The sequence below is a fragment of the Cyprinodon tularosa genome, unplaced genomic scaffold (genome assembly GCF_016077235.1).
Source record: "Cyprinodon tularosa strain WSP-4 unplaced genomic scaffold, ASM1607723v1 ctg30, whole genome shotgun sequence".
In the NCBI taxonomy this organism is placed as follows: Eukaryota; Metazoa; Chordata; class Actinopteri; order Cyprinodontiformes; family Cyprinodontidae; genus Cyprinodon; species Cyprinodon tularosa.
Genome location: NW_024039008.1, coordinates 6142116 through 6168478, shown reverse-complemented (window position 1 = coordinate 6168478; position 26363 = coordinate 6142116). Strand labels below are relative to the sequence as shown.

The window sequence follows — 26363 nt, the reverse complement described above, 5'->3', positions numbered from 1 at the left end:
CTGTTTTTCAGTCTAGTCCTGTTTCCCTGATTGTGACTAGCTGGATGTGCTCACTTTGACCTTTGACATGGGGGGCTGGCTGGGAGCTTCTCTGCCTCGCTGTGTGTTTCCTGGAAGGGGCCGTCTGTGGAGAAGGTTGACAGTTGCCTTTTGTATGTCTGCTTCTTTCTGTATCTCTGGTTCTGTCTCTTTGAACTCCAGTCGACCTCTGCAGATGTCTGCTCACACTGAGCCTGGTTCTGCAGGAGGTTTCGTCCTGTTAAAAGGGAGTTTTTTACTATGGCCCTGAAGTGCAAACTCCAACTACAAATCTAAAAGCGCAACTACATTAAGGAAATCGCAACTACATAAAGCAAAGCGCAACTACATTAAGGAAATCGCAACTACATAAAGCAAAGCGCAACTACATTAAGAAAAACAAAACTACATAAAGCAAAGCACAACTACGTACATTAAGGAAAACACAATTACATTAACCTACTGGAAAAGGTAGGTACCAGTGGGAAACATGAGACATCGCTGATTGGACGACGGCGCCGTTTGACCCTTGAACCGGAAGTTGCATCGTCTGAACAGTCCAGCTTCTTTTAAGTGTGTCTTCAGTGTACGCAAACTAACTGAAATTTGGTGATTAGTCTTGAGCATATCCAGTATCACCTCGTACGTATGTCCTGATTAAAAATATTCCTGGATAACGGCAGCTATGTTTGGGGCGCCGACAATATCCATGTTTTCAAAAGCCGCAGCAGGCAGAATGACTTCCGGTTCAAAGGTCAGATGGTGCCGTCGCCTAATCAGCAATGTCTCATGGTTCCCACTGGTACCTACCTTTTCCGGTAGGTTAATGTAATTGTGTTTTCCTTAATGTAGTTGCGCTTTGCTTTATATAGTTTTGTTTTTGTTAATGTAGTTGCGCTTTGCTTAATTTAGTTGCGCTTTGCTTTATGTAGTTGCGATTTCCTTAATGTAGTTGCGCTTTTAGATTTGTAGTTGCAGTTTGCACTTCAGGGCCACCGTAGTTTTTCCTCTCCACTGTCGCTACAAGCATGCTTGGTGTAAGGGATTGCCTTTGAGTCAATAACTCAAGGCTATCAGCTGGTTTTCCTTAGATAGAAAACTTTATATCAGTTTGACTTTATGATCTCGTTGAATTATCTTGTCACGTCTTGTGAATTGGCGCTATATAAATAAACTGAATTAAATTGATAGGTTCCCTTTGTGAGAAACAAAGTGTGTGGCCAACTGCATTTCAAGCTGAAAAAAACCATTAAGGATGTAATCTGCTTCACAGCTGATTTTTTTATCTTTTCAATTGGTGTGCAGGGAGACGCTGTCATGCAGGGTTTACAACATTCTTAACTTTGCAGCGGGTGCTTTTTTTTGGCTTTTTGGCTAACCCTAACCCTTGGATTAGAGTAATACAGTAGCTATTTCTTCAGCATAGGGGAATAAATTACTGTTTCAGTCACACTAAAGGTACAGATTTCATCTGAGTACATTATGCCCACATGGATGGCAGAACCGCTGATGACAAAGATTACAAGACTCAGATTTGGCCCACATTCTTCTGTCAGAGTAAAACATTGCTTTTATGTTTTCTGCAATGTAGAAAGAATATACTGTCTGCCTCTGTGTGCATCTCTGCTAAGTGCTTGTATATGTCCATATGGGTGTAATGGTGAGATTGTGGGATCCACTACATACTACTAACGCTGGACCTCTGGTGGATAAACATCAATAATGGAAGAGGTTCGTCACCCACCGCTGCAATGCAAGAGTTGTTGGTTTAGCGTTCTGCTCATAAGCTTACCTGGAAGTAGCAGTTCCTTGAGATGGCTTGTGAAAGTGGCATTGGTTCAGAGGATATAGCAGACTCTGCATGAGCTGGTGTTGCTCATGCATAGTCTGCTCATGCTAGTGACTGCTCATGCCATGACTGACAATCCAATCATGGTTGATTTTATAACTTGAATGTAATCTACACCAGTCATTTTAGCTAAGCTTTTAAAATATTGTAAAAAGTTCCGTAGAAAAAGCAGATAATTCTGAAATATAAAGTCTTTCTTTATTTGTCATTGTATACAGCAAAATTGGGTGCAAGGATTCCATAACACAAGCGTTAGTGAATTCAACAACAAGGGAACCATCAAAATCAGACTGTGGTTTGGAAATAAGTTGAGTGGAATTAATTGAACCATAGTGTTTAAGAAAATCAATTGCTTCTTCCCCTACTTCCTCTGTTATGCCTACAACCAGCACAGCATTTGAAATTTTGATACCACTTTCCAAAACACCTCCATTTTTCAACACTTGTACAAGAATCAAAACTTTAATAATGATAAAGTACCTTATGTAAACATAGCAGAAATATCAAACACGAGACAATTCCTCCTGGTTAGCTCGCCAGGTTTTATGTAGCATGTACAACGCTGCAAATATATACAGTAGCAACTGTTATCAATGGACTAGAGCCAGAAGACTAAATTCGGCTCGGATGAAAAACATGTGCTTAAGAAAACACAGACAAAATATGTAATTGCATAGGTATGCTGTTTTGTGTTTTTTTTTTTCACAGTGAAGGTTTGCAATAATCATTTACAAAATGTACACAGTGAACCTGAGGAAGGTGAAAAAAGAGTACTATTATCCCCTTAGAATATCAAGAAAACATTCCAAAGTTCATACATTTTTATAATTTGCTACTAGTTTTACTCCTTTTTTCAAAGTCCAACCCACAGTTCAATTTCTTAGTTCTTGGATGGGCAAAACAAGATGGAATGAGTTCTTTAAAACAAATACGCACCAATAATCCACTGCTCTTTAGGAGGATAGCAACATGGGTGCAAATGTATGGGAAGAGGTAGGCTACAGAGCCTCCTACTGCACTGGCATAGAGCTGCTCTTTGAATCTTTTGGTCTTTTTTTTTCAGGTTCTGGCTTCACTCGCCATACATACAGACTTGGCTAGGTTTTCAAGTCATAAAGACAAGTAAAAAATCCTGAATCCAATAGAGTTTTCGCAGAAGGCAGAGGCATCTGTAGTCATGCAAGATCCTAACGTTTCCAACATCTACCTGGAACTGCTGGCAGCAGCCATCTTTTAAGCCTCACAGTACCATAAATGTTTTGGTTCAAATGACGCGGTACGAATTCTCGTGGTGATTTACACCCATTTATAAAAAGCAGGGCAAAAACACTGGGTTACATACATATTTTCTGTGTTGTCTATTTTTCTTTGCTTTTTTGTTTTATTTTCTCTCTTTTCATGCACGCGTTCCTGTCTTTCTGTCTCTCTCTCTCTCTCTCTCTCTCTCTCTCCCTCAGGTATTGTCCCCTCGTTCTTTCTTAGCCCCTGTCCATCTCCCTGTCCATTTTATATGATTTTTCTTCTCAAATGTTTTTCAATAAAGTTTATTATATCAAATATCAAGTGGAGCATTAAGGCAATTGGTCTACTTAAACAGGAAAAAAAAAATGCTGGTTAAAGTAAAAAATTTTAAGCTCTATCATTTGCTTTTCAACATTCAAAATAACTCAGGATTTTTAGACATTTAAAATAAAGCTGGATATCATCAGCAAATAGGTGAAAGGAAACATCACTAAACTGTTGGATGATATTTCCCAAAGGGGTCAAAAACAACAAAAATAAAACAGGGCCAAAAACTGAACCTTGAGGTACTCCTCACAACAAATATGCAAACTCAGAGCTTATTTGGTTTGCAGCAACACTACAGCTAGACCCGGACAAATATGAGGAGAATCACTGTAGAACTGACCCCAACAGTCCTACTTGATCCCTCAGTCTTCTCAGCAGAACCTGATAATAAACAGTGTTGATCATCAGTCACATCTATCTGCCTGTCTGTCTGTCACAGGCAGAAGATGGTTGTCAACAAACCAACCATATGTTATGATCTAGTTTCTTAAAGCCAAATTTATATATCCATAAATATAAATGTGACTAGAAATTAGCTATTTCAACTTTGCAATCGAATGCCTTTATGACAATAGAGATACATATACTTCTCAAATAATGGCATTTGGGATAATTGATAAAAGCAATTTATCTAATAATTATAGTCAGTTGTACAAAAAAGCTAAACACAATCATGGCCAGAAAAAACAAACAACCAGGTCACTCATTATGTATTTGTTTTTAATTATGTTAGTTTCAAATTATAAACCTTACATCTGATTGTTCTGTTTTTGGAATTAATTCCCTCATACAATATTTTTTATAAGTCACTTATACATATATAGTCTAAATCAAAGTCAAAAGTCCTAATGTAAGAATTATTAACAATAAGAAACATTTCAGCAGAACAAAATCCTCCACACCAACATCTTTTTAATTATAATATAAATCCAAGTTTGATGCTCTAAACACCATAGGGGTACGGAGGAGGGTTTGGATTATTATACTGAGCTCCATAACCACTAGGAGGAGGAGCAGGGTTTGGATTAGCATATTGTAGACCTGGGGTTTGATTAACCACCATGACTGGATTAGCTTGAACATTGATCACCGGTGCTGGTGGAGGCTGTGTGATGACGACAGTAGTTTTATCTCTTGCCTTTAATTCACGATGCATCTGACACCATGAGCACCATAAGCAAAAAGCAGAGACCACCATGTCGTTGCAGATGGAACCCTAAAAACAACCACATTAAAACAGTTTGTTACTTTTTAGTTGAACACGAATTAAGGTTTAGGTGAATGTCGAATGTGCCATACCTTTATTCCATATCTGTTCCGAATGGAAGCCCTCAGAGTCAATGATGCTGGAGGAATAAAAATGGGGACCCCACAGGCTGTGAATGCAGCAGGACTCATTATGTCACATAAGGGAAGGCAGTAGCACTCTTGAAATGTTCCTGAAACAGTGCAGGCAAGGCAAGGGCAACACCAGAAGCCATAGCAGCCTGAGGAAGACATCAGAATGCAGATTCAAATTGATAAAGTAGGGATTTTAAACAATTTCTTTTTGATTTTAGTAATAATAAAAAGAAAAATGTTAAGCTCTTACAAGTATTGGCATCTGCAAAGCAGTCACAAAGATGCGTTGTCCAAGCTCCTTCTGGCATTATACTTTAGATCTTAAAATTCCGGCACAAACTGAACCCTCTGTGGTCAAGAAAAATAAAAACAACTTCAAATGTCTCGGCACAATATGTGAAGTTAAACAGTTGATTTCTATATATCTTGACACAAGGAATATAGTATTTGTGGCCCAAGTGTATGATTCATCTTTACAGAGTGGTTCTTAATGGTTTGAATACAGCCTGACTTCAGCCCATTTAAATTCTTTAAAAAGATTTCCTTTACAGTCTTCTCAAGACTGTGGTTATTCCCATTGCTGATGGTCCTTTTCTCGCCTTTCTAGTGTGGTCGGAAAATTTGATTTCTCCTGTCTCATATTCCGTAAAAATAAAAATAAATATCCACTGGACTTGGTTTCCAAGTGGATATTTTTTGAATTTTTACGGAATGACTATGACCTGGATGACTGAAAATCTTCATCAGCATCCTGTCTCATACATTTAGTTATGCTATTTATCCAGTTATTCAATTTTTTTACTCAGTTTGTTTCACCTGCAAGGCTGAGAAAATATCTGAGTGAGGGGTGGTTTTAGACAAAACATACTTATTCCCATGACAAGCCAAGTTGTTTCTCAGGGTTTGTTAAAGTGTGTGTAATTTGTTTTGACTCTGACACAACCTTTACATCTTTTGTCATCAACATAAGTAAGGGAGGCAAACTCCGTCTAGTCAGAACAGGGCTGAATACAGAGCAGCAAGGGCTGTATGAGGAACTGTTCTCTCTTTGCAAAGATATGTGTTGGAATAACTATGTATAAGATACTTAATGTTTGTTCTTATGATGTATAATGTGTGACATACAGTATTACTGTTCCAGAGAGGTGTTGCACAAGCAGTATAGGTAAACTATCAGGAAGTATTGCTCAAGCTTAACGAAACCAGGAGGTTCTCGGACCTTTTAACCGCAAGACATTTAAATCCAAATTGACCTGTTCACTAAGGCTGCAAATTGAATTGTATTTCTTGTTTCCTATTCCTTTAGCTCAACCTTAGTTTGTGTAACTAGGGACCCCCCCCCCCCCGACTTTAATAAATAGCGAGACGGTTGGAGATTTGTAAACTCTGCAGTCTCTTCCTACTCTCCTCAAGAGTAAAACTAAATTAATTGTCTCTGTGCCTTCTTTCTTTCCCTGTATGTATGTGTGATGTTTTAGGTGCTTAGACGTGACAATATGAAAATAAAATGCAGAGTGGGTGAAATCCATCGATCTCCATTTTGACTAGTGTGAATAGTTGAATACTTTCTTCCCACTAAACCAGGAATGTGTTGCAACAAGCACTATTTGAACAACCAGATTATTTAGAAATGATCTTTTGGGGCTTACCTTGCTTGTGGTGTGTTTCAGCTAATTAACTAACTCAATTAGCTGGTTAAGATGACAGACCATTAATTCTGACATAATTTTCTCAGATAATGAGCTTTGAATTGTATTGTGTTTAGGAAGTCTTAATTAGTAACATGAGTTAATAAACTATTTGACAATATTCTATCTCTGAGATCTGCCTGTATATGGATTTTCATGTGCAAAAAGGTAATCTAAACCATCAACTGTTCTGTGTCACTGTTTTGAATCTAACGCTTGGGGAAACTGTAAATGCACCACCATGAACAATCTGAAAATTGTAAACAACAATAGAGATACTGTATATATAAGACTTTACGCTTTACGCGTTACTTAGACTTAGAGACTGAGACTTTATTATTGTTTTGTATACAAAATGAATTTTTGTTGATTACAGCTTACAACAGTTGTAATGATATTGCAATTGAAGCAGATAAACATTGCCAATATATAGTGCAGCAGTGATCAGAATGTAAAACAACGTAGGAGAACAAATAAACCAGTTTAAATAATGTTGCAAAGGGCATTAATATGAAAACATTCAGTCTTGTGCAAAAATAAATATGGTGCAAAATGCAGTACAAACATTGACTTGTGTCCTATGTAAAAGGATTATAGAAGTTCAGCAATGTTGGTAGTGCAAATAATGTTATGCATTACTAAGAGGGCGAGCCCTGCAGCGAGCTCAAGCTAGATTTGAGGGTAAATTTCAATTCCAAATTTCCTTTAACTAGTTTATCTTTTGTTCAAACAGACATTTGGATATACTGAATCAGTTTCTGACTTTTTCCGTAAGATGTGGAATCTAAAACAGGATAACCAGCCAGTATCACATTTTGCCATTGAGGTTCGAACTCTAGCAGCCTCTACAGCCTGAAACTTAGAAGCATTAAAGGGAGCTTTTTTTCAGGCCTTGGATGAAAGAATTAAGGATGAACTAGCATGCAGAGAGGAGTCTGAAACTCTAAGGGAACTAATCTCCCTCGCTATTCACATTTGCAATAGAATTCAAGAGAAAAATAGAGGACCAAGCAAAACAGTGGAATAATTTACCTCTACCCCAATCTCATCTTCCAGATCGTTCATGAACTTATGGCCTTTCAAGGCCACATCTAGAAGAACTGATGGTTGATTGGTTACACTTGGTTTTAAACTGTGGAAGAACAAGGTATGATGGAAACTGGACTCTCCCTGTATTGCGGTGAGAATAGTGAGTGGTCACTTCATTTATTTCTGCCCAAAGCATCTAAAAGAAAGTGCCCACTGGTAAGGAAGGGGCCAGTGTTCAGTTTTAAGAACAAATCTTTCCACTTGACATTACCCTGCTCTCTCCTACTGTATCAACCATTTCCCTCTTTTGCTTTAAACGATACTGGTTGTGACCAAGACCTTATGGATAACAATTTAGCTGAATAATTACTTCTTCCTGTTGTACGCCTACCTGAACCACTTCATGTCTTGGTTCTAGATAGAAGTCCTCTGCATGTAATCAATAACCGGATGGAACCACCAAAACTCCTGGTGTCAGTCAATCATATCGAAGAAAATATTATTTCCTGTTGTCTTCACCCCAATCTCCCATTATTTTACGATACTATTGTCTCACCCATCATAATCCTCACCTGAACTGGAAAGACAATAGGGCTGAGTCACTGAGTAACCGCTGTCTGTCAAACTGTCTGCAGTCGGCCATGTCTCCAGTCTCAAATTCTGAAGAACAGGAAACTGCAGTAGACTTCTTCCTGGTTCCACCTGAGTATCATGACCTTGATCTGATTTTCAGTGAGTCTAAGGCTCTCTTTCTCCAGCCTCACCACCCATATAACTGTGCTAATGAGCCACTCCCTGGAGCTTCTCTCCCCTCCACTAGGTTTTTTAACATGTCCAAGCCTGAGAAAAAGAGTATGGAGAAGTACTTAAATAAGATGCTAGATGCTGGAGTTATCTTCATCTCTACTTCACCTCTTGGAGCAGATACTTTCTATGTAATGAAAATGTATGAATCACTAAGACCTTGCATTGATTATAGGGGCCTTAACCAGATTACTGTGAAAAATAAATATACACTTCCTCTTCTCTCAGCAGAATATAGATCATGGCTCACATTTCTTCACTAAGTCAGATCTCCGAAACCCCTACCCTCTATTCAGAGACGAATGGAAGTTTGCACTCAAGACCCCCCTAGGTCATTTTGAATATCTAGCAATGCCTTCTAGTCCCTTGTGAATTACGTCCTTAGAGATTTTTCAAATCAGCTTTTATTCGTACACCTTAAAGACCTTCTGATTTCTGCAGGACCTTATCTGAATATAGGATCAACGTGGCTCAATTTTTCCCAGAGAACAGAGAACAGAGAACTCTTTGTCAAATCCAAGTAGTGTGAGTTTCATGCCACATTAGTCGCTTTTTTTAGAACACATTCTCAAGACTATGCAGGTGAAGATAGATGCAAAAAAGATTCCAGGCATTCTCAGTTGGCCTTCTCCCTCATCTCACTACAACATTTCTTAGAATTTGCCAACTTCTACCTCATTCAAACTGCTTAACCTCTTATTATCCTTACCTCCTCTAAAATACTTTGGTTTATAGATTAATTATAGATCCTTTGGTAACCTGAAGCCAAAAGAGCTTTTTTTGAGCTCAAGAAAAGGTTAGCCATTGCTCTGATTCTGATTCAGCTAAAAAATTTTCTTGAAATTGATGCCTCTGATTTAGTGGTGGCTGCAATCCTTTCTCAGATTTCCTCTGATGGCAACAAGCTCTGTCCATGTGCCTTCTTCACCTGCTGTTTGCATTGATGCAATGATATGTTGCAATTTTGGCCTCATCACCCTGCTCTTACTTACAGAAGTTTCACTTTGCATTTTTTGTCGGCCAGCTACAAGCTTTAACACATTGCTACCTAAATAAGGATTGTTAATACTAGCCGAAATGAGATTCTGCAAACGCATGTATCCTGACCTTAAAAAACATGGTAGTTAAAAGAAATTAAAACAACTGATAATTTGGAGTGGAGGGAGTGAAGGTTATTATCAATATCTTACCTATTAACATGGGCTTTTCGATTTATTTTTCAGACTAGATGATTTGGTGGTGTTTTTCTGTTTAAAGTAATTAAAAACTGTTTGCTTAAATCAAATTTTACATTATTTAATTGTTTTAAAATAAGCCAGTATTCTTTCCAAGACATACTTAGAAATTGACATACTTGGAAACTGAAATTATCTCATTTAAAATCTTAAAAAAATAAAATTTGTTCATAATGCAAGATAATTAAAAGTGTTCAAGGACGTTAAGCATGGCTGTATGAATGTAACTCTAAAGACACCAGACAAACTGAAAAAATCATAAACGTGTTAAGTTACTTTTAAACCTTGATTGCTTAGAGGTGCCCTGCTGCAGGGAATTTTGTTCATTGTTGTGGTTCTTTTTTGTTAAAAAAGTTAATATTGCTCTGTCCTTTGCCACACCTCAAACTGATGCTACAGATTCAAAGCAGTGCTTGTAAGAGAACAATTTTAATCAGGCTAAACAAAGTTACAATTTAACATATAAAGAGTTAAAAGTCACCAAGACTTGTAATTAAATTTGGAACTTAAAGTTACACCTTGAGATTTAAATACATTTTAACATAGAGTAACCGAAAGATTAAATCATTTTACCTTAATTTATCCTATTCCTATTGAAAGATATTTCCCGAATATTTATTTACCTTATAACTTCAGACAGAGAAACATATCTGAAATATCAAGTTACTGTACAATATATGTATAAAACTTAAAAAATGGAAAAACTACCAAGAAAGAATTTAATTTTCACTGTCTGGTAACACAGTTAAGTAACAATATTTTTCCTGTATACAATTTGAAGTATACATTTTGCTAACTATCCCGTTAAACTATTATTAATTTATTCACCTGCTCTTGTGGAGACCTTCCTTGCAGCTTAGTAGATGCCAGCAAATGCCAGCTTACAGTTCAGTTTGCTTTCTTGACTTAAACAAAAAAACTTGAATAACCTGTGACCCATCATGCACGCCATGCAGATTTAGTTACAAGATACTGCAGGTATGTTCTATTTTCCTGCTTATCTGCATTTGACCAAACAACATAATGTTGATGTTTTTATTTTCACTTTCTTTGGTCTATCTCTTAAACAAACCAAAGTCTTGCAGTTGTTAGACGGATTGAAAATTAGAAAATAGAAATTGGGAAATAAATAAAGTCATTAAACAGTCATCCTCCATTTTCACTGATATCTGAGATCCTGGACATGCTCTAAATGAGCCCTGCCTTTTTGTTTGCTCAAGGAAGTGACAAACAGGAGAAGAGTCATAACTATAAAAATGGGAATAAAAACACAATAAAAGATAGACTTTTTAGTCATAAAAAAAACATCACTATGGAACATTTATTTGAGATACCATAGCATAACATTTTACTTGTGATTTCACTTAGATTACTTAGGTTTTGACACAATTCTGACTAAAAGAAGTAAAACTGAGTCAAAACCTTAAAGTCTTTATGTTTTCAGGTTTTAGGCTTGATCACCTCAGAAACCAGGAGAAAGTGATTTTGTTCCTTGTTGTATCAGTGTATTTTAATCCCCTACATGGTGTAGGAGTTAGCCTTAATGCATCAGCTATGTTTTTTTCAATCAAGAAATTATTTTTGAAACTCTTTTTTCTAGCTGAAGTTTCTCTAATTCTGTCTCCTTGCACAACCCTCCCACTGTCCTCATCCCATCCTACTAGAGTCTCTGCTAATCTCCCTGTAGAGTCTCTCAGCTTTCCTACTATCCACTCTTAGATCCAGAGCAGGACACAGCCGGCTAACTGGGATAAACGTTTTGGATGCCGACCTTACCAAAGTACCATCTTTAATTATTTTTAATATAATCAATGGCTTAACCTTAAATCCCGTTTCTATAATTTTATTTCAATGTCTGATTCTATTCTGTTCTTTCAATTATTTCTAGAAACAAACAAGGAGTTAAGAAAAGAAATGTTTTTATTACCTGCTTGGAGGAAGCTTAGAGCACACTAGGAGCAATTTCAAGCAGCATAGCGACAGTGCTGCTGTATTGAGACTGACCAGTTTATCAACACCAGTTAAGATGGACTACTTCATTCATGTGAATCCTATATTTACTTACAGGGCAGAGTTTGAACAAAAACAACTAAAGGCAATAACTACAGCCTTCTATCACATTGTTATATATGCATTTGCTTTGTTTTTGGTTTTCCTTTTCTCTTTTTTTATTTCGAACTTTCTGCAGGTGGATAAGAAATATCTAATGTTTTATGATTCATTTTCAATAATGTTAATCTTTAGTAACAGATCCTTTCCCACAGCAGCTGTAAGACATTATAACCATCACTGATCCCAACAACCTCAGTAAGTTGTTACATTCATGCTGATTTTGCACATCTCTACCTGAAGGCCCATTCATACCTCACGTAAAAGACGGATACGGATACGTGTGGAGTGTTTCATACGTTCTAACCGTCGATTTCGTCCGTACTTTGACACGAAAATTGGGAGCTTACGCTTACGGACGAAACGGATCAATACGGAGCAATACTACCGGAAACGGTGGGGGCGCTATTGAGTTTTTAGTACAAAATGTCAACAGAATCAGGTCTTGGACCATCGCCATGTTTTGATCAATGACGAATCATTGGCGCCCAGCACTGCCACCTAGAGGAAATACGGGTTATTGCGCAACGGATAGAACGTACGGACAGAAATACGGACGTGCAGGCCAAACGTGAGGTATGAATGGGCCTTTAGTCAGTTAAATAACATGCTGCTGTCATTTTGCACATCTCTGATGTTGCTGCTATTTTCAAATCTTCATTACTGTAAAAAAATTCATAGCTGTATATTGGCTATTTATTCTGCAAGTGCACAGTTTTATATTGTTAAAACACTTTACAGTACAGTATTTGTTGTTTTTATTTTATTCTTGACTATTATGTTATTCTTATACACTTTCCTATGGTGCACATTTGTGTGACCATTTTTTATAATCTTTTTGATGCTGTAAACACCAGAATTTTATTTTATTGGGATTTTCTATTCTATTCTATTCTATTCTATTGTAGGTCAAATGTGGGAAATGAGTTTAATTCGTGCAGCCTGTAGCACAGAGACAGAAGGGGAAAAATCTGTGCAGATCTGCCCACCCTGCCTAGTCAGAGCCTCGCTATATGCAGTTAGAGTGACATGGAGAAAAAATGGATCTGAGATTAAAAAGTGGTACTCAACCGGTGTGTTCTGGCCTTAAACCTCTACACACAAATGCATGCGCTCCTGCAGGGCGGACAAACAGAAACCGTGGAACTGTTTATAATAAATTCAATTCAGTTTATTTATATAGTGCCAATTCACAACACGTCATCTCAAGGCACTTCAGAGACAATTCAACCAGGCCATACAGTCAAATTTATTCTAAGTTTTCTATTTAAGGAAAACCAGTTGATTGCATCGACTCACTTGAAGGCGATCCCTCACACCAAGCATGCTTGTAGCGACAGTGAAGAGGAAAAACTCCCTTTTAACAGGAAGAAACCTCCAGCAGAACCAGGCTCAGTGTGAGCGGCCATCTGCTGAGGCCGACTGGGGTTCAAGGAGACAGAAGCAGAGATACAGAAATAAGCAGAGATACAAAAGGAGTCAACCATCTCCACAGATGGCCCCGTCCAGGAAACACGCAGCCAGTCAGACAAGCTCAGACAGTCACAGTCAAACAAATGGGACTACACTGAAAAATAGACCATGCTCATCTATGAATAATCTATAAACAAAGGTGTTTGTGGCAGCAGCACGGCTGAGATTTCCCTCCAGGATGGTGTCACAGCCAAACAGGAGCCATATGAAGCTACTATGAGAAAAAGCAGAGAGAGCATAATGTTAGAGATTGAACTAACAGATTTTGCAGAGTGGGAGAATAGAGATAGAATGAAGCAGATTGAGGAAAAAGGGGTCCCTATGTCCTCCAGCAGTCTAAGCCTATAGAAGCATAACTATAGAGATAGCTCAGGATAACCTGAGCTACTCTAACTATAAGCTTTATCTAAAAGGAAAGTTTTAAGCCTAGCCTTAAAAGTAGACAGGGTGTCTGCCTCACGGACTAAAGCTGGTAGTTGGTTCCACAAGAAAGGAGCCTGATAACTAAAAGATCTGCCTCTCATTCTACTTTTAAAAAATTCTAGGGACCACTTAAACCGGCAGATTGAGAGCAAAGTGCTCTGTTAGGAATATAAGGAACAATCATATCTCTAATGAAAGATGGAGGTTGGCCATATAAGGCTTTATATGTGAGGAGGATTTTAAATTCTATATTCTATATACTATTATATTTGTAAACAGCAGACTGACGCAGTGAGAGAGGTGCCAGACTCAGGCCTATATCTTACTTACATCCTCTCATACAATGCATTATTTCCCTGACATTATTTGTCAGGGTTTAGTTGAGGTTTGAGGACCCAAATGCGGAGGCAGGGAGGCAGAGGTGAGTTCTTGTAGTTTTAATTGAATGTTCACAGGTTACAGAGGCAGGAATCCAAAAATCCAACTTAAAAAATGTGGAACAAACCAGAACCATGGAGACATCAGGGAAAACGGTCACAAAGAGCCAGGGAAAGATGAGGAAAGACAAGGAACCAGCACTGAGGAGCTGCACAGGGAGAGTATTGATTGGCTGAATGAACAAAGACAGGACTAACGAGCTGATTGGGAGCAGGTGTGAACAGAGGCTTAGGAGCTAGGGAAAAGGAGACCAACACAGAAGGGCAACAAAGAAAACCTAAAAACTCATACATCCAAAAAACACAACAAAATAGGAAGTAAACCAAGAAAACTAGAAAACATCGAAAAACGTGAATCAATATGAAACTGAAAACTCAAAGACAACTTGACAGAACCAATGTGCAATTAACATTAACATCTAGGTGGAATGCAGGAATAATGTTTTAATTTTTTGGTGTGCCAAATCTCCTTTAGGATAATGAAATATTTTTTGGGCTAAGCCCCTGATGATAAGAATGTCTAGCTTTGCCCCTGACAACATTTCAGTACTATCTTGTTGCATGAGGTGAGAGCGGAGCAGTGAACGCCCTCACCACATGGGATTCACGGCTGGCCGCTTCCCCGCCCTTCCACGTGAGGTTTGCATAGAGATACTATGTACATTAACCTCCCTCGCTGCGGACAGCGTGCTCGGTCTGAATGGACCTTAATATAAACTCTTCTGTTTATTTCAAACAAATTTTAACTATCTATAAAATGCAAATTTGGAGATTGTGTGGAAAGGGCATTGTCTGATACGTTTGCCCAAGCAGACTAGTCAGAGCAGACTGACCTTTGACCTACATAGGGAAACTTTAAAATAGCTAGAAAACCGTGATTAATTTAAAGGAGCCGGTTGTCGTCATTTGTTTTATTTCTGGGTTTTTTGTTACTAAAGTCATATTTTCCTCAGTCAAAGTCAGCTTGTCATTTGTTTATTTAACAGTTCTATTCTGTTTTTATTCTCTTGTTTGTTGTCTCATAATTAAGAGTATAAATTAAGAGAATAAACCAAATTAAAAATTTAATTGCCCTTGTTTAATCAATAAAAAAACTAGATTAACGTTAACATTACTTTTGTCTTTTATATTTTTTATTGGATTGAAATTAAAGAAATATATAGACATTAGAGAAAGCTTTTAAATTAATATTAGCCAGAAAAATCCTGATTATTGTTATTTCCATATTTCAGCATAAACCTTTCTTGTAGTCTGTGGTCTACAAATAGTTCAACCTGGTTGAGCAGTTTCATGTTTAAATATTTTAACCAGTGTTATGTTACCAAATCTGTTTCATCAAGTTACTTTCCTGTTAATCCAGTCTCTTTATTTTTTGTTGACGGACGTGCTGTATCTTTTAGATCTGTCTGTGGTTCCAAATGCCTGAGTCAAATAATTAGGCCATTAGCAGAACTTGGCATCATGTGAGGAGATAATCCAGTCATTTGATTCAGCTGCAGAAGAGATTCACATCTAAAAGGAGGCAGGACACTTAAGGGTTAGGGAACCCTGCTAGACATTCCTATCATAATGTTTGTGATGAAAGACCATTCTTCTGGAAGTAGTTTTTTGTCAGGAAGGAAAATCCATTTATTTCAGAACAGAAAACAGAAAATTTTAACTCCAAATTAAACTAAATTTGTTTTTGGTGGGATGATTAAATTACTGGTGAGGGGAAAAAATAATTTTGTTAATATGAATGATAAAAAGTAGTCTGATCTTGTAGGCACCAACTATACCATACCATAACATACCAACTTTATTTATGAAGCACTTTATACACTGGACAGGACCAAAGTGCTGTACACAATCATAAAATACGATGCAATCATAAAATAGAAAAGATCGATTATAAAATACATATTAGTATACAAACAGAATACAACAAGTGAAACCTCTCAAATTGTGCCAAAAGCCAAGGAAAAAATATGAGTCTTAAGAAGGGACTTAAAAATAGCAAGAGAAGAGGCCTTTCTTATGCTCAAAAGCAGATCATTCCACAGCTTAGGAGCTGCCACAGAAAAAGCACGGTCCCCTCTGAGCTTGCATTTTGTCTTTGGGACCCTCAGAAGCAACTGATCAGCTGACCTGAGGGAACGGGAGGGTGTGTAAGAATGTAACAGCTCAGACCGATAAGGAGGGGCAAGGCCATTTAGAGTTTTAAAAACAAAAGAATTTTAAAATCAATCCAAAAATGTACTGGCAGCCAGTGTAAGGAAGCTAAAACAAATGTGGTCGAATTTTCGTGTACCTGTTAAAAGACGTGCAGCAGCATTTTGAACCCTCTGAAGTTGGGAAATATACAAATCAATGACCCCCGTATAAAGTGAGTTGCAGTAATCCAGCCGTGAGGTCACGAATGCATGGATCACTGTTTCAAAATGTTGTTTTGAAAGAATGGGTTTTATTTTGGCTAGCTGCCTTAAGTGGAAAAAGCTGGACTTTATAACGGCTCTGATGTGTGCTTCCATCTTAAGTTAGTAATAACCGGCTTAACGTACTGAGCCAAGGAGCCAAGACTGGTCAAGGAATGAGCAGTGGTTCTGCCAAAGATCATTTCCTGAGTCTTGTATTCATTGAGTTTCAAAAAATTTAGGGCCACCCAGGCCTTCGAATCTTCAAGACATAAAAACAGAGACCGAAGAGAGGTGGAGTTTACATTCTTTAGCGGTAAATATATCTGTGTGTCATCTGCATAGCAGTGAAAGGCAATCCCATGTTTTCTAAAAATAGAGCCGAGAGGAAGAAGGTAAAGCAAGAAAAGATGCGGGCCTAGAACTGACCCCTGTGGGACACCACATGACAGTGGAGCAGACTATCAACAAGCCCAAAATCCCCTATGAACTGGATTATTGTTTGCGTAGATAGCCGGGTGCGTATATTGCTAGATGTGTTGGATCTTTCTATTGAGGGATTTATCTCTGTATTAATATCAACGCTGATTATCATCTGTGAGTCAGAAAAGTTATTAAAGGTTATGAAAAAAAGACAGGTAATGAGTTTTAGGGGTACATTTAGTAACAATCATCAGTGGTCTATTGTTGATTGAAATGTAAATGATAATAAAACGCCCATCAAGGTCTATGATGCTCTTGTTATGGATAAATGAAATTGACTTATGGATTAAAATCCAAACTCCTCTTTGTTTTCTATTGTAATGTGATACAAATGAGTTAGTAAACTAAGATGATTTTAATCTTATGTATCTGAAAGATGTGTTTTTTTGAAGTAAACAAATATCTGAATAGAATGATTTTAGGTTATTAAATGTATTTTTTTTTGTCTTAGTGCCATGCCATGGATATTCCAAGAAATTTTTTTTTTTATTGTAGATTGGTGACTGTTAACAATAGGGGGGCCATTCTTTACGCTGAGTGAGCAAGTGTGTGTGTAACAATGAGCCGTTGTTACCTCTACTGCATATTTGACAAAGATAACAGTTAAACAGAACATCTGTTATGTAGTTTGGTTTATTTAGGTTGTCTTGATTGCAGTATATTTGTTTGGGGTTCTTTCGCCGGTCTCATCTTGTTTTTTTTTTTTTGGCGAAAAGTTAAATTGATTTCATTTGGCAAAATTTATATTCATTGCTTAACTCATCCTAAAAAGGAAACGCATAAATTAAAGAGGTAAAATATCTAAGTTCATTGTGGAATACTCATCTTTGCCATATCCCTCTCCAAGCAGGTGCGCACAGGGATGCACCATTGGAGAATTGAAGAGGGGTTGGCTCATGTACAGTATGGTATTTCCGTTTTGTCTTGATTTTTAAATGTTTTTCTTCATTAGCTGTTCATTTAAAACATATTCTTGTTTCTTCTGATTTTGTGGCTGTATATCCTTTTAGAATGGTTTCTTCCAATTTAGTTTCACCCCTTTTTAAGAAACATGTCTGCCATTGTTCCGTTTTTTTGGTGTGATTTGGTTGATGTGTTGCATCAGAAGCAATTAAAGAAGTGTCCCCTGAGCCAGTTCTTTTCAACCGGTTTGGGTCCCACCTCCAAAACTGCTTTGCCTCTTGACGAGCATTTACAAGATAATGTGTGTACAAGATAATGTGGACATATGCAGGTTTTTGTGAAAATAACTTTACAGACACCAGGAAACTGAAGACTAGTTAAACGTGTTTGATTGTGTGGGAGATCTGTATCAAACTCATATGCAAATCTACAAGCCCTAAAGCAAGGATAGATGATAAATATTAACTTGAGTCACTACATGTAGAACCATAATTACTGATGAGGAGTAGATGTAGAACATCTGGAGAGCCACACCGGCCCAATCACACCCTGTAGAGAGCAGAGCATAGAACCACACAACCTAGATCTGCACAGATTTCAGAATCCAAGCAGGGATGTTTCTCAGATGGTGTACACAAAGAATGAAAAATCTTTAAGCACAAACAGAATTTATTCCAGTCATGTTTAACAAAATTACTGATATAAGCACAAATTGCAGAGGAAGTCTTTACTGTCTTCCTTATGCCTGCTTCCTCCTTGATCATAGCTATGGGACCAGAAAAATGGAACAGAACTAGGCTACTAAATAGTTTCCAATTTATCCAAAAATACTACACCCGGCAAGGAGGTTTACAGAGACTGTTTTATAATATATATATTAAAAAAAAGATATTTTATTTACTAAAATATTTAGTAAATTTTTTATTATTTATTACTTTTTTCTGTTTTTCTGTCATTTGATTTACTAAGCAGAATCTGTAATTTTATTTAATCAGAATAGTGTAATAGGGAAAGCTGCTGGACACACAGGGAATGACCACGCCAACCTGACGACCAGCTCTGGTTAATCCAAGTTTTTGTTGTTATTGCCTTAAAACTATTTATTTTCCTTATTTCTACTCAACAAACCAGTGTGTCAGAAAAACAGGGCTTGAAAACCCTGACATAATGCCAGACTTGCTAATATGGGTGCAGATTATTTAATTATTTTCTTAACATTAATGAAAATGAATACAATTTTAAATTAAAATAACTTATTTATGTTTGTTTTTTAAATCGCCAGTAACTGCAATTTACAGGGATAAAAACTTGAAAAACAAAAATTATATTTAATTTTCCTATATATTTAAATTCCAGACAGCTGAGGTGTACGTGTTAATGTAGTTTTTGTTAACTGTATGTTTTATTATTTTATTTTTTATCACTTCTATCATACACCGTGCTGTGAATACAAAAAGAGGAATAAAGATGGTGAAGCTTGTTCACTTTTTAAACATTTTTCTTTAGTTTGATTTTGGGGATTTTTTTAGCCTATTGGTGGTTGAAGACTGTAATGGCTTACAGATGTATGCTATAGTTTTATTTTTATCTCTAGCTTTATGCTCCCAGTTATGCTGTAAATCGAAAAAAGAAAAAAAATGAGGGCTAGAAAGCATGTTTAGTTTTTTAGATCTGATGTTAAGTCCGTTAAGTCATTGATAAGCCGCTTGTTCTGTTAACCTGATTAAAAACAATAAATAAACAAAAAAGGAATTAAATGGTGATCAATAAACCTGAGTCTATGTGAGGTGGAGTACCTGTATTCATTAGTTTACCTGCATCTGAGACAATCAAACCAGCTGATGGGTTTTGAGTATTTAATTTGATGTAATACCTGTTGCTCCCAGTAGGCTGCGCTCTGTATCAGTAACATAATTACTTCATTTATTTAAAAGGCCTTTTAAAACTACAGCTGTCTCTAAGTGCAGCAGATTTAAACTAAGAAACATTTAAAACATAAAAGCAGGAAAGAAATATAACAAACTTTAAAAACATCACAATCAAAATGATGAACAAAATCTTTAGACTCATAAGGTCAGTTAGGGTGTGTTGGTTGAACTCTATTCTGATCAGTTGGACTCACTACCTCTGTGACTCCCTTTGTTGCCTAGCAACATTAAATGGCTATTGATATTCTTTGTATTCCTCTGATATAGTTGATCAAAGAACCAAAATTAGCATCTTTGTTTCATAGAGTGAGAAGGTAAACTGGTGTGAGAGAGAGCAGAGGCGTCGGTTCAGACAAAGAAAAAACTGTGGATTTAAACTCCTGGAGGAGAGGCTAGAGAGGTAAGAGAAACAGGAAACTACAACCATTTTACCCAATCAATATCCAATCCGTCTATCCGCACACTAATCAGATTATTGATCCAAAGTCTCTAGATTTGAGCTTTAACTTTGATTTCTGCATTGGAAACCAATTTTACTCTGGTTACAGTTGGGTCCTTTTCCTCAGCTGTTCTCTGACTCACAAGGATCCATTTCAGGTTTGATTTTGTTGGACTTTTTGTCAAACAGATCTGATCTCAGCCCCGCCGTTGGTGGACATAATAGGAAATATGCATGGATATGCATACATTTGAATAGAAACAGATGTTCTATGCAGAGAGCCCTAACAGTGGGGGCATTAAACAGATTTAACTGACCAGTTTGGACAGTTATTGGACACCTGCTGAGCTGCAGATATGTTGATTTATTTATTTAGTCTGTTTTATTCTGTTTAAATGGATCCAACCATCCAACACATTTCAATCTCAGACAAAGTTAAACTGATTAAATACAAATTTTGAAATGATTAAGGGTTGTATTTGTTAAAGGAAACACTGTAACCTTTGACCCCTAGAATAAGCTTAATTTGAGATAAACTAATAGATTTTTCAGGTGAATATTTAGCCCTTGGTCTCGTCTTCACCAGGAACTCCAGGACTTCTCAAGCTGGTGGTCCAAACTGGTCTGATACCAGAACTTTTTTTTTTTTTGTAAAAAAATGTTTTATGACTTTTATTTGACAATTTTTATGCTTTTCACATTTTCTTCTTTAAAGCTCTTCTCTGACGTCATCAGACTTTTTTTTTTTTACTTTATTTAAACAGAGTTTAAGTTTTTTTTTTTACTTTTATTTTCATAAATCCAAATAACACTTTCAGAAAAGCAAAAACGTACAATTGAACATATGCCATCCATAACAGTTTTCTTTCAGAAAAAGAAACATAAAACATAAAAGAATAAGAAAGAAAATTTCAAATTAAATTAAAAAACAAAAAACAAAACACAGGGGTTTAACTAAAGTATATTGCTATCAAGTCTGAAAACTTTAAGACTTTGTTGTTCTCCAGTAACTTAATCGAGGCATGAAAACTTTTAATATCATTTCGAAATGCTTGAAAATTTGGAGAAACTTTAAAGAATCTGCACTTGTGGATAAAGAATTTTCCCATAATGAAAATAATATTACATAAAAATTCTACATTTTTATCATGAAAAGTAATGCCAAATTTAACTCCTTTATATTCAAACTTTAGGAATCACATTTTTCTTTAATAGCCAATCATAAATCTTGTCCCAAAAAGACTTAACCCAACAACAATTGTAAAAAAGATGTTCTTGTGTTTCTAAATCTTTCTGACAAAATATACATACATTAAGATCAAATTTAAATCTTAAACTTAAGATCTCTGCACATGGATATATATTATTTATAGTTTTAAAATGAACTTCTTTCATCTTTGGTAATTTATGAAATTAGAAAAATCTGGTTCTAACCTTAAAAACTTCCATCTCTGAAAACCTGTTTAAAGATAAGTTCCTCTTAACTGGGAGAGGAAAAATTGTATTGCTTATTTGTTCTCTTATCATTTTGTAATTAAATTTGAGATCCGTAAAATCTTAATTATCTATAAGAAGAGTGGGAAAGATCGGTGTTACATCAGAATATTTAACCATTCCTTTGACCAAATTTATCATGGTTGCCGGAATTGCCCTAATCAGAGATAGAAATTGTTTCTGTGGACAATCTAAATTATCTGATACCAGAACTACAGGTGCTGGTCATAAAATTAGAATATCATGAAAAAGTAGATTGATTTCAGTAATTCCATTTAAAAAGTGAAACTTGTATATTATATTCATACATTACATACAAACTCATATATTTCAGATGTTAATTTTGTTTAATTTTGATGATTACAAATGACAACAAATGAAAATCTCAAATTCATCATATCAGAAAATTAGAATATTGTGAAAAGGTTCAAAATTGATGGCCCCTGGTGCCACACTCTAATCAGCTAATTAACTCAAACCACCTGCAAAAGCCTTTAAATGGTCTTTCAGTCTAGTTCTATAGGCTACACAATCATGGGGAAGACTGCTGACTTGACAGTTGTCCAAAAGACGACCATCGACACCTTGCACAAGGAGGGCAAGACACAAAAGGTCATCGCTAAAGAGGCTGGCTGTTCACAGAGCTCAGTGTCCAAGCACATTAATAGAGAGGCGAAGGGAAGGAAAAGATGTGGTCGAAAAAAGTGTACAAGCAAGAGAGATAACCGCACCCTGGAGAGGATTGTGAAACAAAACCCATTCAAAAATGTGGGGGAGATTCACAAAGAGTGGACTGCAGCTGGAGTGAGTGCTTCAAGAACCACCACACACAGACGTATGAAAGACATGGGTTTCTGCTGTCGCATTCCTTGTGTCAAGCCACTCTTGAACCACAGACAGCGTCAGAAGCGTCTTGCCTGCACTAAAGAGAAACAGGACTGGACTGCTGGTGAGTGGTCCAAAGTCATGTTCTCTGATGAAAGTAAATTTTGCATTTCCTTTGGAAATCAAGGTCCCAGAGTCTGGAGGAAAAGAAGAGAGGCACTTCATCCACGTTGCTTGAAGTCCAGTGTAAAGTTTCCACAGTCAGTGATGGTTTGGGGTGCCATGTCATCTGCTGGTGTTGGTCCATTGTGTTTTCTGAGGTCCAGGGTCAACGCAGCCACATACCAGGAAGTTTTAGAGCACTTCATGCTTCCTGCAGCTGACCAACTTTTTGGAGATGCAGATTTCATTTTCCAACAGGACTTGGCACCTGCACACAGTGCCAAAGCTACCAGTACCTGGTTGAAGGACCATGGTATCCCTGTTCTTAATTGGCCAGCAAACTCTCCTGACCTTAACCCCATAGAAAATCTATGGGGTATTGTGAAGAAGAAGATGCAATACACCAGACCCAACAATTCAGAAGAGCTAAAAGCCACTATTAGAGCAACCTGGGCTATCATAACACCTGAGCAGTGCCACAGACTGATCGACTCCATGCCACGCCGCATTGCTGCAGTAATACAGGCCAAAGAAGGCCCAACTAAATACTGAGTGCTGTACATGCTCATACTTTTCATGTTCATACTTTTCAGTTGGCCAACATTTCTATAAATCCTTTGTTTTTATTGGTCTTCAGTAATATTCTAATTTTCTGATATGATGAATTTGAGATTTTCATTTGTTGTCATTTGTAATCATCAAAATTAAACAAAATAAACATCTGAAATATATGAGTTTGTGTGTAATGTATGAATATAATATACAAGTTTCACTTTTTAAATGGAATTACTGAAATCAATCTACTTTTTCATGATATTCTAATTTTATGACCAGCACCTGTAAAACACAGAGGGAGACATTTACCAACAGTGCTGCCAGTGGCCTCTAGCACCCCTAGTGGTTACAAAGAAAACACACTAAGCCGAAGGTCTTCAACAGGGGGTCCGTGACCCCTAGGGGGTCCACGGAGGTACTGCATGGGGGTCGTGAAGATTTTGGTTGATTAGACTTTTTCCCCACCAATTGAAATGTCTTTAAATCCACATCAACATGAATTCAACGCACTGTAGTAAACAGATAAATGGAGGCAGAAGATGTCTTTCAGTCATCAATGCACACATTCAGCGACACACGGGAGCTCTTTCAAGCTGGGCACCGTTTCATTCACAACACCTGTCCCATCAACCAGGAATCAGAAATACTTTAATAATCCCAGGGAGAGGGAGGATTCGCTCAAACTGAAATAATGAGAGATGATTTGACAAGTTACATGCTTTCCTTTAGTCTGGAGACTTTTTTCTACAGTTCTGATCAACATGAACGGTGATCTGCTGTTCAGTGTTCATCTGCAAGTTCTGGAGGAGCTGAGCTATGATCATTTATCCTGCTGTGTTCGCTCCTCTTCTTGTAAACATGCAGAGATTTCTAACCTTTTTGGTGCTAAAACCAGTAAATGATCTGATTTTTGGTTGTTGTGTCCAGTCCGTGCATCTTTTAGCATCTGCCTCAGTGACACTTTAATGTCTGATTTTCTCTCTGCGTGTCTTACTGTCCTGCAGGTATCAGGCTCAGTGCCACAGACTGCAGGGACAGAACAAAGACGTTGCTGCGAACAACAAAGTTCTGCAGGACGACATGCCTGATACTCTGGAGTGCCTACAGCAGCAGGAAATAGAGAAAGACATGAGCGAGCAGGTTGAGAAACAGCTGCAGGTGGACAGAAAGACCACAAAGAAAGACCTGGAGCTGCTGATCAGTCAGGATAGGAAGGAGATGCAGGAGATGGAGAAGCAACTGATCTCAGTAGAGACAATGCTGGGTAAGATGCTGACTGAACAGCTGCTTCTTCTGAAAGTCTGAGGAAACTGAAGTTGGTCTAGATGTGGATAGGATCTCTGATGTTGTCTGATGCTGAAGGTTTCTTGGATTTGATCAGTCTTGGCTTCTGTCTGCTACTGGTTTCCTGTTAGGGATGTTAGTTTTGGCCTCCATGTCTGTGAATATTAGAGCATCTCCATCAGAGAACCAAGGTCTCTGAAATGCAAACAAAAATTTCAAGTCAGTCAGCAAAGATCACCTAGATTTTCTAGGTCCAAACTGAACATTTACAGCAGTTTTCTAAACCTTTTAGCTTCTGCCCCACGGTATGGTTCCAGAGTTCCATCCTCACCCAAAGGCTTTATTTCTATCCATTTTTAACCACGATTTTATAATATAGCAGTAGAAAATGTCCTGTTTGCAGGAGAAGGTAGCAGAAACAAACCAAGTGAACAGAATCAAATCACAAATTCCTCAAACAAACTATGACCTGATAGTAAAGAACAGCATGTTAGTGATCTTCCTGTTAAAAGGGAGTTTTTCCTCTCCACTGTCGCTACGAGCATGCTTAGTGTGAGGGATTGCATTCAAGTCAATGAGTCGATGCAATCAACTGGATTTCCTTAGATAGAAAACTTTGAGTCAATTTGACTGGATGACCTGGTTGGACTGTAAAGGGCCTTGAGATGACATGTGTTGTGAATAGGCGCTATATAAATAAACTGAACTGAATTTAATTGATTTGTGTCTCCGTTTTCTGTCCCTGACTATCAGCTTCCAGGATAGAGGATCAGAAGCAGCAGCTGGTCAACATGGAGCAGCAGATCCTGAAGAATGAGTCACTGAAGGAGATGTTTATTCAGCTACAGGATCAGGTCAAGGAGGAGAAAAGGTGAGTGACATTACACATAGAAGTCCATATTATGGTGTCAGTTTGACAGCTGAGGCTCTGACAGGATCAAGGAGGAGAAGATCAAACCGCAGTTTGAGGAGGAGAGGAAGAAGCAGAGCCAGCTCAAAGAAATCTGCCAGCTTGAAGAGAAAACAGAGTTGGAGCTGCGCAAGGTGAAGAGTTTGAGTCAGACAGCAATCAAGCTGAGGATCATCGCCTTCAAACAGATCCGACAAATCCACAGCCTGAAGGAGGTACCATCCTGAGTGGAGGTCTGTCCGTGTCTTTCTTTTTTCTGTAATTCAAGCAGAAATTTTCTTCTTAGACATCAGTGAAGCTGACAAAGCAAAAGGACCTTATGATGCGTCAAATCAACAAGCTGCAGAGATGGAAGCAGAACAACAAAGACATAAAGGAGGCCTACAGGTAGAACATCAGCAACAGATGCAGCTTTATGCTCCCCTTTGGGTCCACCGGTCAGCGAGCAACAGCAGCCCAAAGAAAGCATCTGATCTAGAACCCTTTTAATGTTCCACATTATCTGTCCACAGACAGCTCCGGGCTCAGAAAGTGTCTGGTGTCGATCAGCTGGAGGAGAAACTGGAGCAGGAAAGGAGCAGGACGAGAGAGCTGGAAAAAGACCTGAAGAGAGCTGCCTTTGTTCTCAGAGATGTCGCTATGGTAATGACATGGCCCATCAGATGGTTCAGATCCCATCAGATCCACCATTCCAGGTTCTAGTTCTTATTCTGGTGGAAATGATAGAAGAAAGATGCCTGGACTGATGTCTAAACACTTTAGTCCCATTTTTGTTGCCATAACCCTTTACACCGACATGTCCTGAAACCAACAAAGCAGAACATATCAAAGTCCAGAACCTTCTGGCCTGAAAACTTACAGAACCTTGATGGTTATGGGTCTGATCTCCTTACACTGCAGGACCCCAAGAACCCAGAAGCTCGGCTGAAGTTACAAGAAGTTCTGCAAATCCTTGGTGCTAGTGAGCTGCAGGAAACCAGTCTGGACCAGTCCTCTGGGGCAAACAGTGGAG

At 37.7% G+C, this 26363-nt stretch overlaps 1 protein-coding gene across 1 annotated transcript; it reads left to right on the top strand.

The window, feature by feature from the left end:
* The first annotated feature begins 8135 nt into the window (after nucleotides 1-8135).
* LOC119787669 (trichohyalin-like) lies at nucleotides 8136-26053 on the top strand. The gene is made up of 6 exons (XM_038291650.1): nucleotides 8136-8440; nucleotides 24162-24421; nucleotides 25195-25312; nucleotides 25377-25566; nucleotides 25638-25738; nucleotides 25864-26053. The coding sequence occupies exons 1-6, from the start codon at nucleotides 8136-8138 to the stop codon at nucleotides 26051-26053; spliced, it is 1164 nt and encodes a 387-aa protein (XP_038147578.1).
* The last annotated feature ends 310 nt before the right edge of the window (nucleotides 26054-26363 follow it).

Excerpts from the sequence above, each read along its gene's own strand:
- LOC119787669 (XM_038291650.1), top strand. The coding sequence starts at position 8,136 with ATGTCTCCAGTCTCAAATTCTGAAGAACAGGAAACTGCAGTAGACTTC. Across the intron at positions 25,567-25,637 it reads AAATCCACAGCCTGAAGGAG|ACATCAGTGAAGCTGACAAA; the intron begins GTACCATCCTGA and ends TTTTCTTCTTAG. Across the intron at positions 25,739-25,863 it reads GACATAAAGGAGGCCTACAG|ACAGCTCCGGGCTCAGAAAG; the intron begins GTAGAACATCAG and ends ATCTGTCCACAG.